The 18,908-nt window shown below is 42.3% G+C and overlaps 1 protein-coding gene across 1 annotated transcript; it reads right to left on the bottom strand.

Moving 5' to 3' along the window:
• Window positions 1-675: 675 nt before the first annotated feature.
• On the bottom strand, window positions 676-17,852 carry fbrs (fibrosin). Its single transcript, XM_018689394.2, is given in 19 exon segments — window positions 676-3,696; window positions 4,220-4,436; window positions 7,611-7,694; window positions 7,818-7,898; window positions 8,173-8,326; window positions 8,483-8,554; window positions 9,002-9,040; window positions 9,254-9,322; window positions 9,663-9,761; window positions 9,907-9,951; window positions 10,077-10,321; window positions 10,748-10,980; window positions 11,073-11,436; window positions 13,025-13,073; window positions 13,280-13,309; window positions 13,434-13,460; window positions 13,821-13,994; window positions 16,077-16,244; window positions 16,246-17,852. Coding segments are annotated over 19 exon segments (3,855 nt in total). The 5' UTR covers window positions 16,381-17,852; the 3' UTR covers window positions 676-2,126.
• Window positions 17,853-18,908: the final 1,056 nt, after the last annotated feature.

Genomic DNA, 18,908 nt, shown 5'->3' with positions numbered 1-18,908 from the left:
GCTCTTTTTTCCCCCTGTTGGGATACATTTATGATCAAAGGACGTGGACATTAGAGGCATGATGAAACCCAGGGAAAACAAGTGGAATGTGTTCTTGTTCATTCTCTTTTAAATGTATGATTTAGAGTAAAATGACAAACAATTGCTGGCTCCTGCTTCTCCACTGTGAGAATATGAAGCATTTTTGTCCTGCTACATGACTGCAAACTGAATGTCTTTGTGTTATGGACAATTGGTCAGATAAAACAAGCAGTTTGACAGCACTAACCTGGTCTTAGAGACACTATAGAGGGAATTTTTCATTATTTTTTGGGCACTTTAAGGATGAAACGATGATCAATAAGGATTATTAAACTCACAGATGTTTCAAATTTTCCATTTGATCTGTTTGGACAATAGATATTAGAAATAATATAAATGCATGTGTCTAATAATCTGTCAGACTCTGTATGAAGTAGTACCATATTTAATAATGCTGAGATTAAATTAATTGCTTTTTTTAATCTAAAAGCTCCAAATGCCATGGTTTCAGCTATTAAAATGTAAGTATGTGCTTGTTTTCATAGTTTTCTCTGATATATTTGGGTTTTGGATTGTAAAAATGTTAACAAGGACTCTCCCAATATATATCTTCTAATAATTAAAGATTCAGAACAAAAGACCCACACAACAGAGTAAACAACAATTCATTTAATAATTAATCTTTGTGGTCTCTAGGGGAGGGGTTTGAAAGGTATAAAATGGTCATATTAAAATAATCGACCCAGTCTTTTCCCTCTCAGGATACCCACTGTCTAGTTGTCTTTTGACACAAGTCCTTATATTTTTTTTTTCTTTTTCAGATCTTCAGCAGATGTCCCACTTTATCCATGTATATAACTTATTTTTGTTGATGAAACAACTTGACAGTTCAATGTACAAGGCTCCCATAGTCCCAAATGGATATAGCACACAACCAGTGACACACAGGCAAACCTCCCTCTCAGCATAACAAAGTCATAGATGAGTTCCTTGAAGAGGCCAGAGGCTGCAATCGATAAGGCTTAATGTTCACGAGCATTAAAAAGTTTTCTGTGAAGCAAGCCTTTTGCTTTGTCTTTTGCATGATTTGAAACATATTACTACCTGGGGAGAGAGTACTGGTTGATACCCGAAACAATGACAAATAACATAACAGTGAATATATTTATTATTATAGAAGATAATTAATGTTAAGAATAATAATTACAAAGGCAATTTCTCTAGACTACTATAATCTGGTCCTGCTCGTATAGTCAAGAGGAGACTGGGAAACAGTTACAGGAAGCTCTAAAATACTGTGTTCACTCACACAGTGTAGCACAGTTCATTTCGCCATTCATCCTTTGAAGAAAAAAAAAAAAAAAAAAAAGCCAAAAATAAAGGTTGAATCTCATTTTATCAGTGAAGCTGAGGGTTTGGGGTTAGATTTTTTGGGTAAAGCAGGAAACTGAGGTACAATGCTTACTGATCTTCACTGAATGGTCTCATCAGTAATCTGTCTTTTCACAATGACAAAAAAAGACACAAAGACAGAACAGAAAGCACCACTTTACCACTGTATTTCTAAAAACCCTCATCCACAATACCCTAATCAGGCTTGATTTATGTAGAGGAGGGCTTTATAATATCCCATGAGTTAACCAAGCTGAGGATGAACCCTTGACATGTTCTCAAAAGTGTACATCCCTCTGGAAGTCATTTCCAATCCACCCGGAAAAGGCTTGCTTAAAAGCATGGATTATAATTCACCTGACAAATGAAAAGCGCTGTCCTCTGCCTCTTCTTACAGCTTTCGAAAGTGAGTACTGTGATAACCAACAATTGGTATAAAAGTAAAATAGGATGCACAGAAACCATGTACCTTTAAATTGCACTGATAGAACCATTGGGCATATTCCAAGTCACACTGATGAGTCTTGCATCTCCCTCCCTATCATCACCTCCAGCCAGTCATGGTTACACTTTTTTGTGGGGCGACTGGGGCTGGTTTGGTTGTGTAACTGGGAGGGCAGGGCTTAGTAGTCTGCAAGAGGAAAAGGGGGCAGGTTGAGAGCAGCACAGTGATCCTGACATGTCCCTGAATCTCCTCCAGTGTTGTCCCTGTACTATCTAGACTCTCCATCTTTGTGGGCGCTGTACAGTGCCAGCTCACCTGGCCCTCCAAGTCTACGGGGAGGTGTGGACGACCGGCTTGTGATGGACGGAATGAGTGGAGGCGGTGCCCCCACTGCCAGAGCTCCCACCAAGCCTGCAGGGGTCTTTGCCAGGATGCCGTTGGGCACGTGGTGTGGGTTTAGGTGACCTAAACGGGAGAAGATGCCTGGATGAGGCTGAGAAGCAGCAGAGGCTCCATGGGGAAGTGGGTGGGAGAGAAGGCCAGGGTGGAGCTGCTCCAGGTGAGCGGCAGTAGCAGCATGAGAGGGGCTTGAGAGGTGAGAGCCAGCAGGGAGATGTGGGTGCATCCCATAGTAGCGTGCCCGCTCAAAGTCTTCCCTCAGGATCTGGGCACGCTGTTCCTCATCCATTAGTCCTCCCCCTGGGGGTCCAAGCTGATGAGGGCGGTCAAAAGGATGGGCCATTAGGCCGAACTCCTGGCGGACAGCAGAGGTGGAGGCAGTAGAGGTAGAAGTCGGAGCATGGTGAGGGGTGGCTGCTGCTGCTGCAGCTTCCAGAAGGCGCTGATGCTGGAGCAGCCGGGCCAGGTGTGGATCAGATCGCAGGGCTAGATGGGGGTCTGACCGAAGTGCCAAAGCCTCCCTACGGTGCTGTTGGTGCTGCTGAGCTGCCAGCTCCCTCCAGGGGTCCCAGGTGAAGCTATGGGGGCCCTGTGATGGCCCTTGGGCTGGACCATGGGGGAAGCGTTCTCCTGGACCCACCACCAGCCCTGGAGGGCCTGCTGTGCTCCCTAGATAGGCTTCAATGGCTCTTGAGCGGTCCAACAAGGAAAGGTGTGGGTGGGAAGAAGGGTTTGGAGTGGGTGGTGGGAGGGGAACACCGGGAGTGGGAGTCAGTGATAAAGAGGAGGAGGAGGGGGTACCAGAACTAGGGTGGTGTGGATGGCTGTTGGGGCGGTCAAAGCTGTGGTTGGGCACTGGGGGAGGCAGGGTGATGGGGATGTGCTCAGGCTCCTCTTTCCGCTCCTCTTTGACTTTAACAGGTGGGAGAAGCAGGGGAGGTTTGGAGACAGGTGTTGTGGTCCGGTCAGACTTCCTGGCCTGAGACAAAGAACTGACAGAGGCAGAAGCTGCAGAGGAAGCAGGGAGGTTGCCGTCTCTTTGGGAGTGTGAGGGTTCACTGTGGAGGCTGTGTGCTGTCTGGGCCAGTGAGCGGGGATAAAGGTCCAAAGGAGATGGGGCTGAGCGATTGGAGGGTGGGGGAGTAGTGAGAACAGAAGATGAGGAAGACCGTGGTCTGTCCCTGTCTGCTACTAAAGATGAAGGGCCAAGAGGAGGACGTGAAGACGCTGTTGGCAGCAGCCTCTTGTCCCCATCTCTGTCTCGCTCACGGTCTCTGTCTCTATTTAAGCTGCGTGTCAGGTCCTCAATAGGCCCACTGCTCCCCCCAAGAGTACTGCTGTGGCCATTAATGTGGGAGACTGGGGTGCTACTACGGGGTTTGAAGGAGGGGGCAACCGGAGACATTCTCACAGGTTGTCGGCCATACAGCATATTGTCTCTGCAAAACAAAAGTGCACAAAAGATACATCATGAAAATCACGCCAGATTTAAAGTAGTTAGAGATTTTTTATCAACACAGTTAATACATTTTAATAACACAGAAGCTACAAAATAGCAGCACTTTAAACCAGTCATACCAGTCCTTACATGTATCTCATTCAATAAATCTCATCTCATTACGTGTATGTTATATTATAAATGTGTTAGAGCTGAACTGATCATTTGAATTATTAGTTGATCGAAAGAAAATTAATCTTCAGCTATTCAGATAATTGATTCATTGTTTCAATTAGTCAATAAATTATTTTAAGGAATATGAAAATATTTGTTGCTGTTTTGTTGGGTTAAATCTATTCTGTGTTTGTTTTATTGTGGAATTCTTTTAGCTTGTCTTCATGTGCTGTTGCTCATTTTTGCCTGTGAGGACTGGTCACTGGTCACTGGTCACCACCTCGCAAGTCCAAGCTATTCCCTTACATATTAAATATCCCTTAAATATTAAAAACAGCTGAATGTCATACCTGTCTTTTTCATCCTTGATGTGGGGGATGTCTCTCCTCTCACCGTCCTTCCCTCGATCCCTCTCATCCCTCTTGTCCGCCCCTTTAGCCCAGCTGGGGCCAACAGGGAACCCAGATGGGCCTCCATGCAGACGGTTCCACGGGTCATGATGACTGGGGGCGGACAAGCCCCCGACAACACTGGCTGGTGAGTCTTTAGGGCCAAACATGGAGCCAGCTGCAGATCAGAGAGACATAGTTTTATTAGAAAACAAACAAAAAACAATAAAACAGAAAAAACAAAAAACAGCACAGTGGTTAATGGGTACAGGTGATATAAACAGGTTTTTACCTTAAAGCTTTCAAATGAAATATATGATGAATCGCTACTGCAATCTTGCCAATGTAAAAAACACATGCTTTACATCAGGTTTTGTTGTTAGCTTCTAATATTAAACTCATTTCAAGTCATGATTCTTTTGAGATCAGACAAGTAAAAACACATAAGTAACACACCTCAATAATAAAAGTCGATCTGTTAAACTCTAAACTTGCTTTAACAGTATGTACAGAGGAAATCTTAAACAAGCTGGTCTTTGCTAAATGATCAAACCTCTTGAAACCCTTCAATTGGTGTGGTTTAGCACAGGGCACTTTGAGTAATGATTTCCCCCAACATAGTCTAGTTGTTCAAACACAAAAGACAGAAATGTCTAATCCATGCTTTAATGTTGGAGTGCTTCCAGTCTTCATGGTTACACAAATTGATGCATACAACCTTGTACTTGTACATCAATGACAAAGCCCAGCACAGCCATTCACAGCATGTCTCTGACAGTGACAGCTGAGCTGTAGCTGTGCTATGAGACAGGAGAGAAAAGCATTAAGAGGGGAAAAAGCAGTGAGTGATGACACAGTGGCCAAAGTTAGGACGATTTTACTTTCCCAGTGTGGAAGTATTTCAACTTAAAACTTCCTGCTTACCATCCACATTGTGTCTGAATAATGAAAAAATATCAGTGCTAAGTCTTAGGTCATATTGTAATGTAATAGACTGATACATTTTTGGGGAAAACATTGTTATAACTCAGCAATGTAAACTTAAAAAAGTAGTAAAAGTACCAAACTTCAAGTATATGTAATGAATGTAATGTAATTTTTAATCCATACCTAGGCCTAGATCAAAGCTGCACTGGCATTAGCAAAGACAGGGAGAGGAAAATATCAGAGGCTGTGTTACAGCTTCAATATGCATTTCTGACTATAGGTTTTTAATCAGAACCAGACATCAGCTTGCCACAAAAAATCTGCTGTAATTGTATGACAGTAACTGAAGTGTCAAGCGGGTCATTCTTGTGAAAGAGAACTGTTAATAGTTTTGTTTAAACCAACTAATTTACTGCAGTTAAACCATGCACTAACTGCACTGTCACAAGAAACACAATAAAAAATCTTTCTTTCTCCTATTCACTGTGAATTGTGGGTACGTAATGGCTTGAGGGGATGGTAACCTGCTACAATCATAAATCTCTCTCATGAGGATGGCACGCTGCCATGACATCACAGCAGTTTCTTTGGAAGCAACCACCCCCCAGTTCCTGTTTTCAATACTTGTAACAGTTAGCTTTATTACACACCACAGCAGCAGATTAGCTGCTGGCTGTGAATGTAGGACAGAGATACACACCATTTAGATTAACCACTTACCTTTGCCAATACTTAAAACCTAACATAACCTAAAAACCACAATAATTGTCATTGTTATTTTGTCTTCTTCTAATGCAGTTTACCAATTGGCTCTTGATGATAATAAGATATAATATTAACAACTACTAGAAAGTGTGAAAAGAGAGAGCTTGTGGTTACATGCATGAAAATACAGTCATGGTGTAAAATGCACTGTACGCTGACTTTGTTCTGAGCAAACTTGATTGGCGATGTCAGCTAGGATAGGTGCGACTCGACAAGCCACAACAAGCTCATCATCATTTATCATTAGCAGAGTATGGAGAGCTTCTCCAATCACAGCAAATGTGCTAATTTGTGTATTTAATGACTTAGAAATTCAAAAAACATTATGTACTGCACTACACATGGAACAGAGGAGTAATTATTCTCCACTCAGACACACCCTATGCTTTGACTAAATCACCCATGAACCTACATACATGTTCATGGGTGTATATACTGCATGTTGAAATATCTAACAAAGAGACAAGAGTTTTGGCATAGTAGCAGAACTTGAAGGATAGGTTTCGGATTTTTTCAAGTCAGGTTAACAAACAACACTCACAGGCCACATTAAGTTGATGTACTGGCCGCTGTAATTATTCTTCCCATCGGTAAGGATCATAACATAACCCCTTTGTACGACTAGCGGCTATACTAAAAATGGCAGACAAAATCTACTGTAATCCAAACAAAAATGAATTTCAGCTGAAAATAATTTAAGGCCTCAGTTGTCTGTGTTCGCCAAAGAGTATCAGCCTACAGCCTTCTTAGTACAGTTTCCCTCCCTGTCCTTCCGTAGACAGCATTTCCTTGTTGAGTCAAAATGGGGAGATACCTCTTGGTAGCTGCATCTGGGTTGGTTGCCTGTACACAACAACAACAACAGCAATAGATCTACACAACAAAGCTAGGGCGAAAACTAAGCAAAAACTATTAGCTTTAGCTGAACTTGACAAATGCATTTTGAACTGAGAGAGGACTGTGGATTTTGTCCCCAATTTCTTAAGTGAAGATGCATTAAGAAGGGATCACTTCAAAGCCAGCATGGAGACAAGGAATGATTACACCAAGCAATAATGCTGACTTTACAAAACTAATACAAGACTGACTGAGGCAAGTTCAGCGATACAGTGGGGGTGCCAACACAGGAGGCTCCAGAATAGAAAGAAAAGGAAAATAAGCTGGCAAAAAAGCTGAACCTGGCTCAACTTTGGCATGAGGATGAAATCATACAGCAAGATGCTGCTGTGGCCAATCAAATATATGCAATTGCATTTCCCTAGTAAAATTACTTCGTAAAGTCAACAGTGTATTTCTACTGTTTACCTCATGACTGTCACAACAAAAGATAACACAACTGCTGCCAGACTTCTAAAATCCTGTCTCAGTGTTTTGGCATCTGAGTAGCCTTCAGATGCATTAACCTCTTACTCAAACTGTACTTAATGGATTACATTTCATTGTCCGAACTGTATCCGAAGCTACACACCACTACTGACACAGCCCCTTTCATTATTTTAACACAGAGGGTTTTTTGTGTTTTTTTTTTTTGTTCAGAGTACCCTCATCTCTCTCAACATACACATGACACATGCGGTAGTTGTACTAACACAGACTTGAAAAAATTTGAACCCATCCTTAAAGTCTTATGTTTCAAGTCTGAAGATATTATGAAACTGACCCAGCGTTGGGCTGCCAAGTCCTCCAAAGGCACCAGAACCCAAGGCCCCCAGCGGGGTGAAAGGTGGAGAACGGCCATACGGATCTGAAACACACAGGCCGTTAAACATTAGAAATACTGTCAGGGAATTATATTTCTTTCAACCAACAATAAATATACAGTTGGTTTTCAATGATTGGATGATGTGTCTTGATAAACTGCTCTTACCCAAGTGTGCAGTTGGTGCAAGGAAAGAGGAGTGGGGCGTTGATGGAGAGATAAATGGCGCTGAGGACGGATTGACTGCACCTGAGGGAAAGAAGTAGCAGTAAAACAAAAAAAAGGTCACGAATAATCAAATCAAGCTACTCACACACTTTATGCTGTGACTCAGATAGCAATGCTACAGGAGCTGTCAAATCTCAGGGATGTGAAGACAAAGATCTGAGTCAAAATTATGTGTGCAGGGGTGAAATAATAGAAAACACAAAACTATGGAAAAATTATCTCAGACAGCTTGAATCTTTTCTGTCATTACAGTCTGTCCACTGCTCTTGGGAGACAAAAACTTTCAGACATGCACCTGTAGCTGAGAACAGACTGGGAGGTCTGGTTAGGTCATGAGTGGGTGGAAGAGCTCCACCCATGGGCCCCAGGGGGCCGAGTCCCCCTGCTCCAGGAAGGCGGGCCAACAGGTCACTACGGAAGTCCAACTTTTGAGGATCAGCCTGCATCAGCTAAAAGAGGAGGGTAGAAAAGTTAACCTGGCATTTTAAGGGGTCATGACACTTTCTATTTTAACTTCTCTAGCTACTGTGTGACTGGAAGGTAACTACTTTTGGCAACTGAAATTCACATTCAATAAAAATTGCAACACATGATTTCACACATACCTTTACTTTTTTCTGATGGCTTAGAATCATCCAGGCCACATATACATGCATAGCACACCATTTTCCTGGTTTCTGCACAGAACAAAAATCACAGGAGTTTACTACGTTATTCCATCAATCTTGCATGTACAACTTTAAAGCCTTTGCACACAGAGTCAGATGTCCTTCCTCTTGTTCAGAAATATTTCGTCTAGCCTCTCCACAAGATTGGGGTTTCCAGCTGGAGATAAGGTTACTCACTAGGGCTCAGTATAAGTTTGAGAATATAAAAGAAAAAGTCAAAAATGCATAAGTAGGGATACAAGAAAATCACAGTGCAAAGAACGACCACATACATTATAATGGGGGTAATTTCTGGGTCTGAAATATCTAACTGGGTGTGCAAGGGCAGAGAATAGACCAGTAGCGGTCAAGATTACAAGTGAGATTAGTGCAAAGAGTGAGTGAAGCAGTGAGAGAGTAAAACAGGCTGAAGGTTTTAAGGAGCCAAGGGATTCAAAAACATCTGTTTTTGCTTACATTACTGACTTTCAACGATGTCCCAAATGGATCAGTTAGCTACAAGAGAACAGACGTGTGAAACCACTTTTAATCATCATGTCTCACTCTTTATCAGAAATAGTTTTGCACTCTTTACTGCACTGACTAGGCCCATGTTGCAGCACATCCTGGCCTTAACTGGCTTTCCTCATTAGTATATTTTTAAGCAAACATAAGAATAGCACTCATGGAATGATGCAAACAGGTTGTAAGTAAGTACGCTGTCCTTACCCTGGGGTCTTTGGGCTGCAGGTGGTGAGGCACAACCCCAAGTCGTGCGGATATATCAGGACCGGTTCCCTGAGGGACAAGAGGCTGTCAAACACAGCACAACACATCAGCCACAACCTACTGATCTATAGGTACTACAACTGACAATTCTCTTTACTTTCTCAGATATGTTTTTCAGCCCACCCACCCACCCCCCTGCCTTGCTGTTTGAGGGTCAGCACTCCACCAGGTCATCTTAATAGATCCATATTTGTATCTGCTTTCATCTCTTAGTGTGGACAATCAAATGAACCCAGCTGTCACTATAGACAATGCTGAGACATGTGCCATGTCCCCTGACAAAATGCTATCTAGTAGGTTCCCAGGACTAAGTAATACAAAGGCTTAAAGAGAGGAGAGTTATTCCCACCTTTGGCTGAAATGCTCCTTGCAAGGAGCCAAAAGGCCCAGTGGGAGGAATCACAGGCTGGATACTCGGCACTGAGGGCGGTGGGTATTGTGGGAAGAACTGCCATGACACATACAAACGTGAGCATTTATTAAAAGGTATTGTTTCAAGTGTCTAAGAATGTTAAGTGTAGTGCCAGCCTTTGTTGTTTAATCTGTAAATTATCACTATGTATATAATCAGTAAGGTGACACAAGATACTCACAGGGTGTCGGTATAGCCCGTCCATTTTGGCTGGATACTTATCAAACTAAAAGACAAAAGTAGTGCGTGGGTTAAAACATCTAAAAAAAACTGAATATGGTCCACATTCCAGCCACACTGGAATTTCAAGTACGACACAGATGTTCAACATAACAGCAGAGTGCATCTCACCAGAGGCGGTGCAGTAGCTGTGGGGTGCAGGAAGGGCGTGAAGTGTTGGTGCGTGTGCGTGTGTTGGTGCTGGTGGTTGTGCTGATGGAACTGGAAGGCCAGGGGCGGCATGCTCGGCTGGTTCTGAGACGTCCGGCCCGATGAACCTGGCGCAGAGCTCGATGCTGATGGACCGCCAGGAGTGGAGCGGCCTGCAGCTGCTGCGGTATTTTCAGCCCCTGGGACACTGCGTCTGCCCTCGCGCTCTGGTGAATTCAAGAAGTGGGAGTTTAAGTTTTGCGATGTCAAATCTTCAGACAAAAACAAACCACAGATTTGGTTATTAAATGTGAGTGTACATCACGGTTTGCTGTAAGTGCTTGCTAGAGGTAATCTGACAGAATAACAAATTTGTGATTTATAAGGGTGCCTCTTCTCCAGTCTCCAAATATAATACAGTCAAACATGCAGCCTCTACTTTATGTAAAGAATAAAATACTTGCTGCACTGACTCTGTGATCAGATCTCAGCTCATCAATACACAACTTCCTCAACACCCCAGACAACCAACAGAGGAAGTCTGGGTTTGGTCTATTTTTGTATCATATTAGTCACCATGTCCCATGAACAGCTGAAAGACAAAGAGGCTGTAACTGCAGTGAAAAGTAGCATTCTTGTTCAGTTGATTGTACCTGCTGCTGCTGAGTGGGCAGGAGGTAGCAGAGGTGGAGGGGGAGGCAGACCAGGTGAGGACGTGTACAGGGCCCCAGAGCTGGCTCGGGATGGGGGTCGGAGGGGCCCCGAGGATCCTGAGCCCCTGATGTACGACAGAGACACACTTGTGGATGGAGTCGGGGGGCGCATGGAGGATGAGGAAGACGCAACAGATGAAGCAGATGATGGGGGTTTGACCGGGGTGCTGCTCCTGAAAGGAAAAAAAAGTTTCAAAGTTTTAAAGTAAGATACAAAATAAAAAGTAAGACCTGATGATGATGTTGTTACTTGAAAGTTACATACCTGTTGTTGATGTTGTAGATGGAGTGAGATCGTCCAGGCAAAGTGAGGAAGGACTTGTGTTTGGAGAGCGGGGGGCTGCCATTTTGGCGACTGCTGTTACCGTTGATTGGGCTGGACCGGAGCACCGTGCCTGAGGGTGTGACTGGAGAGGGGGAAGGCAGGCAGAAGGAGGCAGAAGAGGTAGAAGAGACAGGCTCTGGGAAATGCGGCTCCAGGCTTTTCTCCTGGCTTTTCTCCTGACTTCGTTCCAGGCCGGACACTCGTGGGGTCACCAGCAACCGTGAGACGCCGCCACAACGGGCCGGTAGAGACGGGCAGCTTTTGCCCATGGATGTGCCCATGTTTGAGGGGGCAGGCTCCACAACTAAAGAAGAGAATATTGGTCAGAAAATTGCCTTTTTTAAATGCAACATGTACAGAGAGAGACACCAAAACATGAAATAGTGGTCTAAATAGAGTAAATAATCCCTAATCCAACAAAAAAGGAGAGAAAGCGAGAGATGGAGACACACTGACCTGAGGATAATCAGACCCAATTCTTAATAAGGGATTTACTGATCCAATGGGTCAGTATTCCGGCCATTACTGACCTTATTAAAAGGGCTGGGCGTCAGCCAAACATTACAGATCCACACTAAAATTGTTTGTTTATCACTGTCATTATAAAATTCTGTGTTTATGCTACATTAATTAAGTCACAGCGAAATCTGGCCTGCATTGCTTTTCATAAAAATGATCCAAATGAGTTCCTCACAGTGAGGTTTTTTTTAATCTGGAGAAAACAGAGCACTGGATCAGATAATTACTCAACATATATCTGTGTCTACAGAAACCCTGAGCTGCAATACTGTATTGAGGGAAAAAAGTTAAGCATCAAAAATGCAGTTGGCCTCAATGGACCCAACACGGGCACCATCATGATGCGACACCAAATAATGAGTGGCAGCCTGTGATGATCATGACGCACCACATGATCAGTCCTGATTGGATGAACATGAGCATTAGACACACAGACCCCGAGACAAATGGACAGGACTCTACCCAGCCTGATTAGACTGAGTTTAAGATTCCATTTAGACCTGGCAGTAAAATGCATCTCATATCCAGGTTATATCTACATATAATTTTATCCTTATTACATTTGGACCTGTCCCACTGAGATCCAATCACTCTGTCCAGCTCACGTCGCTCACGTCTCACACACACACACACACACACACACACACACACACACACACACACACAAAGATAGAGGAAGAAGAATAGCAGAAGATGGTAACATCCATAAAGCTGCAGTATTGGGTGCGCTTGCTTTTCTAAGGGGGGAAACAAGCCATCTTCAACAACTGGAATGCCCAAAACAGAAGCGAATACTGATTTATACAGCTGCTTTCATTTCAGCTGTGGTCAGTGACACTACTGATATTTTCATACATATTTCCGCTCACGTAATTGTTGTATGTGGAATGACAACTCAGTTGCACAATACGTCCCTAACCACCTTCAGAGGTGACCTGTACTTTCATGGGATCAAGCAATATCCAACTGCATTGTCAGACTGCAGATTTGAGTCTCGATCACCAGAAATTAAGTGGACCCATACAGACCTTTCCAGTTCTTTCTATACCATAGTCCAATAAGAACATATTAGCCTATTGTTTCTGGTATTTGAATAAATTACTTTCTGGACTCAAATCATTATCTACTAAACGCACACCTAATCATTCATGTTTGAATTCATCACTGTGTATGCTGAACTCCTCTATAATTTTCATGATTTTCATCGCACAATTGACTAAAATCAGTGCCACAGCGCCAGAGAATAAAAACAAGACTGGCTAGTTTTCTAATTTTCTGTCAAGATCTAAATATAGCCATGCGAGGGCCCACTGACTGACACATCAGTTCATCGTCTTGTGAACAGGAAAAAAAATTGACCACATTTCTCATACCTTTCCTCGTGCTGACTGTGAACACTGGATCCATGTCATTGTCAGAGGCCTGGAGGTCACCAAAAAAACAAAACAAAGATTTCATCAGAATTGTGCTTTATCTATATTCTTCCCTATTCATTAATATTATCTGTGTTTTTTCCACTGTGGCAAGCAACTGTAACTGTGTTAACTGTGTTAAGTGTCATGCACTCATTACCTAAAAAGAAAAGCCTGCAATTAATACTGATAAGATTACAAGTAAGCATTACGCACCTTGTCTCCTGTATCACTCTCAGTGTCACACTGTAAGAGGACAGGGGAAAAACATTCAGATTTGCATCTATTAGAATATTTCAGGAAGACATAATGCACAACACTGATACTTGAGAACGTCACATTCTGTGCAGCATTAGAAAAGAAAACTTACAATGTAGCCAGTCTCCAAAGGGTGTCCCTATAAAAACAAATTCAGTATCATTAGCTCCAATTGTTTTCAAGTAGGTTTTAAATACAGCTAAATGGTAAATCTGAAACGGTTTATCATGATTAAACATTATATAAAATTGTCTTTTCTGGTTGAAAGGAATCACCCTGTGCTGCCTCATTAAAAAAACACCCTTGAAGGACAACAGTGCAACAGTGTATGTGTGCGTGTGTAAACCAGTTTAACTAGATCATTTTCAGTGGCAGGATATACAGGTTGGGAACACTCCAGAAATGTACACACAGCTATGTGATCAACAATTTTCTCTACCTCTAAAATGACAAGATGAAACACTTACAGCCCAGAGGAGCATTAATTTCATTAATTCACCTCTAGCTTTCTTCTCTTATTTCTGCTCTTCCAACAGCTGCTGGAGTAGCTGTGTGGGGCTCCTTCCTCTGGCTCTGACAGTGGCCCTCCACCATTCTCCTCTGGGCCTCTCTTCCCCTTGTTCCTCCTTCCCAGCATATCAGTGCGCTGACTGGGCTTCAGTGAGCAGTCCATCTGATAAAGGAGGGGGAAAGAAATCACTGTTTACTTGTCTACCAAACAGCATGAATGTGTATGCCTGAGGCCAAAGACCATAGGCTAGCTACATGCTGATTAATATCCTGACAGACCTAATTTCTGCATAGTTTCTACTCAGAGTGAGAGCAAAAATAGAATCACCAGAATGATGTAATGCAGCCTGCATCAGACTATTCCTACAGCTATTTGTGTGTAGACTCAATTAAAAGGTATTTTGAGATTTTTTTTGTGGTGGTGTTGAACCAGACCTATTTTTAAGAAGGTATTTGTGTGCACCTCATTTATATACACATAGAAGACCAAAAAAAAAAATGCCTAAAACACTACATACTGAATCAACATCTCAAAAGTTATCTACTTATCTGCCGCAGGAGGTCAGAAGGAAATGTGAGGAGCATTGAGATAATATATTAATAAAGAGAAAGGAAAAGCATCTTTGCGCCACACAATCATTTGTTCTTTTGTTGGTGACATACTGGACACCATTACCACTATCACTACTTCATCAAATGGCTCACAGACATAACCAGTCTGTCACAAGTAGGAGCTACTTACTTATCAAACATCACAAGGTTAAAATACTGGAAATCAGAGATTAATGTAAAAAAGGCAATTTTCATATAAAGTGTTTCTTCAAAGCTCAAGTGAATTATGGGAAAAAAACAATGTTGAATTAAAAATTGAGGAATTGGGGATTATCAAAATCAAAGAAAGTAAAAAGCAAAGTAAAACAATTTAAAAGAATAAAACATGTGCAATCCAGTACAATAATATCTAGAAATGACAAGATGCTGCTCCAGAATACTCTGTGGAGTTTAATTCCAGTTGATAATTTGGATGCTTCACACTTTTGAAGTTTGAGTCTACTGTAGAAAAAATTAAAATAGATACTTGTATTTGGAATAAAAAACAAACAAAACTCAGCTTGGAGGATAGACATGAAGGTCACCACAGCCTGTCTGTCCAACTGGTGGAACTGCTTGTCTTTTAAGTAAATTATTTTACAGAATGACTGCAGGGAGTTACTGTTATTAATAACCTCTGGCAGGAAATTAAAAATTTGTGAAAGGAAATTGACACATTCCACTAGTAAACACTGGCACATTTTAGCTTGTATGTTTACTGTTTTCTATTACCAGTATCAAACAGTAACCAACCACCAATCTTGGCATTCAGCGGTTCATTTGACTGTAAAATCAAGTTACCCAGGAGAACAGTGGAACTGTATGTGTGTGTAAATAGGCAGTTTTACAACATAACCTATGGACAAATAGTCTGGTTTCCTGTCCTCATGCGGAGGTCAAAAGCAGATACCATCTGACCGACCCTGAAGGCAGATGATCTAATATCAGAGATTATTTCCTCTTCATCAGAATGTATTGTGCCAAAATCACACTACCTATATATTCATGTTGTATTAAAGCTCTAAATGTTGGAAAGTCCACACCAACCAAATGCTGGTCCTCAAATCCACATGTGACTTTAGTTTCCTGCAAAGTTTTGATGGACAACTGATCTGAGCAAGTTAGGAATGAAAAGAATTGGGTGAGGAGTCCCTGTCCAAGTACTTTAAAAGAGCAATCTCTGTTGTTAAAAAATACACAATTATACTCATTTATTTTTCCTTTCTTTTTCTGAAAAGCTGTTTGGGAGCTCATCAACACCTCACGGATTTAGAACATGAATAATTGAGGCCTCTCCAGAACCCATCAGAGGGATGCCTTGGGGTTTGCGTATGGCCTGAGTGGAGTGCCTTTCTCCAAGCGAGGAATGGTGTCAGAGTTGAGGAGTTCAATCTGCAGCCTTTTCACACCTTTGGCTAGAGGAATGAGGGCAAGATTTGACGTGATGGAGAGGGGTAAAGAGGCCAATGATTAAAAAACTAAGTTTAAATACCTACTGCCAATCCATTCAAATAAATTAGAGGAAATGGTTGTGCCAAATGCCTGCCACGCTGCATTTTAGAGTCATCCATCACTTTGTTTACACTTACGTGAAGTATAAATGCTGTTTGATGGATGACAGCTGGATGTAAAAACGCAAAACCTAGACATTTACCTCCAGTGCCTCCAAGCTGATAAAGCTCGCAATAGCGAAGCCATCAATGATGTCTTCCTCACAGGACACAGACTCTCTCTTCCTCCGGCGTGGAGGCCTGTGTCTCCCAAACCCGGGCCGGCATTCTCTCCCACCGGGACCCAGGACACTGTTCGTCCCACAAGCTTCACCGATCGGAGCCTGAGGACAGGGATGTGGCCCGCTCCTCAGCAAGGTCCACTCTCCGCCTCCGCCGCTCCCTGTCGCGCTGTGAACGGGATCGTCGGCTCTGCCTGAATCCAGTGCTTCGGCTCGGGCCCTCCATGTTCAAACGGCGCCTCCTCTGTAACTCCAGTGAGACCAAAGGCACTTTATTCAAGTCCCGGTCCGGTGGAAGGCACCGAACCGCAAATAAAACACCACCACACAGGCCCTCGCAGGGAGCCTCTGTTAAAATGGCGTTACTGGAACCAGTGGCTATTATTTACCGTCCTTTGACAAGAGTCCATTGGCATCAGTGCCTTTCTTTCGGCGAAATTTTAGTGTCATTTCAATGAAAATTAGATCCACATGGAGAATTTAAATCATCCACGAAACACACACGCAAATGTCAGGACATAGCTGATTGTGTCCCAGACAAGGCTAACGTTAGCTAGCTAGCAAGATATTAAACCGACAACCACATAAGTTACACGCATGTAAACAAAAAGACGAGTCTAGTTATGTTGTTGACAAAACAGGCCAAATCGCTTCTGGATATATTTCAAAATGAAAATCTCACCAACGCTGGCGTTGCTCAATACAACTGTGGGATTTCCTATATTTCTGCACACGCTGACAAATTTATTAGCAAAATGATACGGTTAGCTGGTTAGCGAGGCCAATAACCCAGATATCCCACATTAACACAACATCTGCTGTGACATTATTTGGTGTTAATGTGAAACGAGAAGTATTTATTTCGTAAATTACTCCCAATTTAAGGAGTAAAGAGAGCTGTCTGGTTGAGTTTAAGTAGTTAATGCTACTGCTAGCTAGCTCAGTTTTGACTCCAGCCAATTAGCCTTTTGCTCACTCGATACATTACGATATATTCGGCCCGCAACATAAGAATAAATTATATTCTTAAAACGTGTCTGGGAAATCCGACAAGCTGGACGTTACGGTGTGAAGCTAACTAATGTTCAGCGGCCGACAGAATTAATTTTCCTACTGTCGAAATTGTTAATGGCCGATAGTAATGGTTGAATTCGCATCACATCAAAAGAAAGACGTAACGTTAGCACTCCGGCTAGCCAGCGTTAGCCGGCTAAATAACAGTCTCTAAATTATTTTAAAGGAAGCAGGAAGGGTACGAAAGCTTTTTTTTAAACAAATCACCCATATAACAATAATATTTCGCTTATTCACACGTTAGTCTTCTTCCCTTCCACGTCCATCATAAAGAAAAAAAATCAAGGCCCAAATATCAAAGCCTCGGTGTCGATTTCCATAAACGAGGGTGTCGGCCAAGCCCCCGTTGGGCCGGGCAGCTCCTTCATGCAGCCTTCGCTGTGTAAATCCAATGTTTGGGAGAAGTTGGACCACTCGTCCGAGGTTTCCGCTCAACGATTCCCTTTTCTCGCCAAATCCAGAGCAAAGATATTCACAAAGAGGAAGTGAACGGCTCCGCTGCTGCCTCTTCACAAGTTTCCACTGAATTGGAAATTTATCGTGAAAATCGGGGAGACACAACCCTTGTCAGCCGTGCAGTGCATTGTGTGCGCCGTTCTTCTTCCTCACCCATCAAACTGGCTTGTTGGCAGCTCTGCTTGTGCACACTGCCGCCATGTGGAAAGTGTATTTACACCTCAGTTGTACTCACCACTTTGACAGGTTTCCAGCTATCAGATGGCTTTTTTACAGCCTGTCATAAAAACAAAATTACTACTATAAGTTCTTCAAGGCCAGAAACAACCAGGGGACACAATTTCAGAGGTATACAAGGCCTTATAACCCATTATGCTGTGAGAACTTTGCATTATTGGTTGTCTAACCACACCAAATAGCCCTGTCTGAGCCACAATTTTATTGTTGCGACACACTATTCACAGTGAATTTTTCCATTTTAGCTCAACAATAACTTCTTGACATAATTTCACTTCCAGAAAATTGTGCATGCATGCTTTATATCTATAACCTTTATTTAATCAGGTAGTCTCACTGAGATGAAGATCTATTTTGCAAGAGAGACTGAAACACAGCAGATAGAGAGAAAATCAAACATTACCAGACTAACATAACACACAAAGACCAGTGCTGGAAATAAGGAAAGCGCATACAGCATCTCAGACAATCACAGGGATCAACAAATAAATTAAAAGTAAAAAAAATTAAATCGGCCAGAGGGATGAGACATTCAAATTTTAAATCCTCTGTAATTCATTCAATTTGTAAGATGAAAAGCAGTGGGAGGCAGTCTTACACAAGGTCAGAATTTACATGTCTACAGTCAAACAGTCCTGAGATCTGCTCTGGTGAGCAGTGGTTTTAAATTTGAGAGGAGATGTGATATTTTACAGCAGCTTCTGTAAAAGACTTTTACAAATAACCTACATGTACATGGTGCACAGAGCTGCAGCCAGGAGTTTAAAAACACTGAGGTCACAGGTCCTAATTTTCCAGCCAGACCAAGAACTTTCACATTTTCCATATTCATTTAACTGTTCAAATATATTGTCTTCTCCTTATATGGACAGTGGTGTTTCAAACCCTTCTGCACAATGGCAAGGAGTATAACTGGTGGATAAATACTAAATCACTGATTTTAATTATATCTTTCTGCCTAAAACTATAAAATCTAACAACACATCA

The sequence above is a fragment of the Lates calcarifer genome, linkage group LG23 (genome assembly GCF_001640805.2).
Source record: "Lates calcarifer isolate ASB-BC8 linkage group LG23, TLL_Latcal_v3, whole genome shotgun sequence".
Taxonomy (NCBI): domain Eukaryota; kingdom Metazoa; phylum Chordata; class Actinopteri; family Centropomidae; genus Lates; species Lates calcarifer.
The sequence above is the reverse complement of the archived record's forward strand: the minus strand, read 5'-3'. Positions and strand labels throughout refer to the sequence as shown.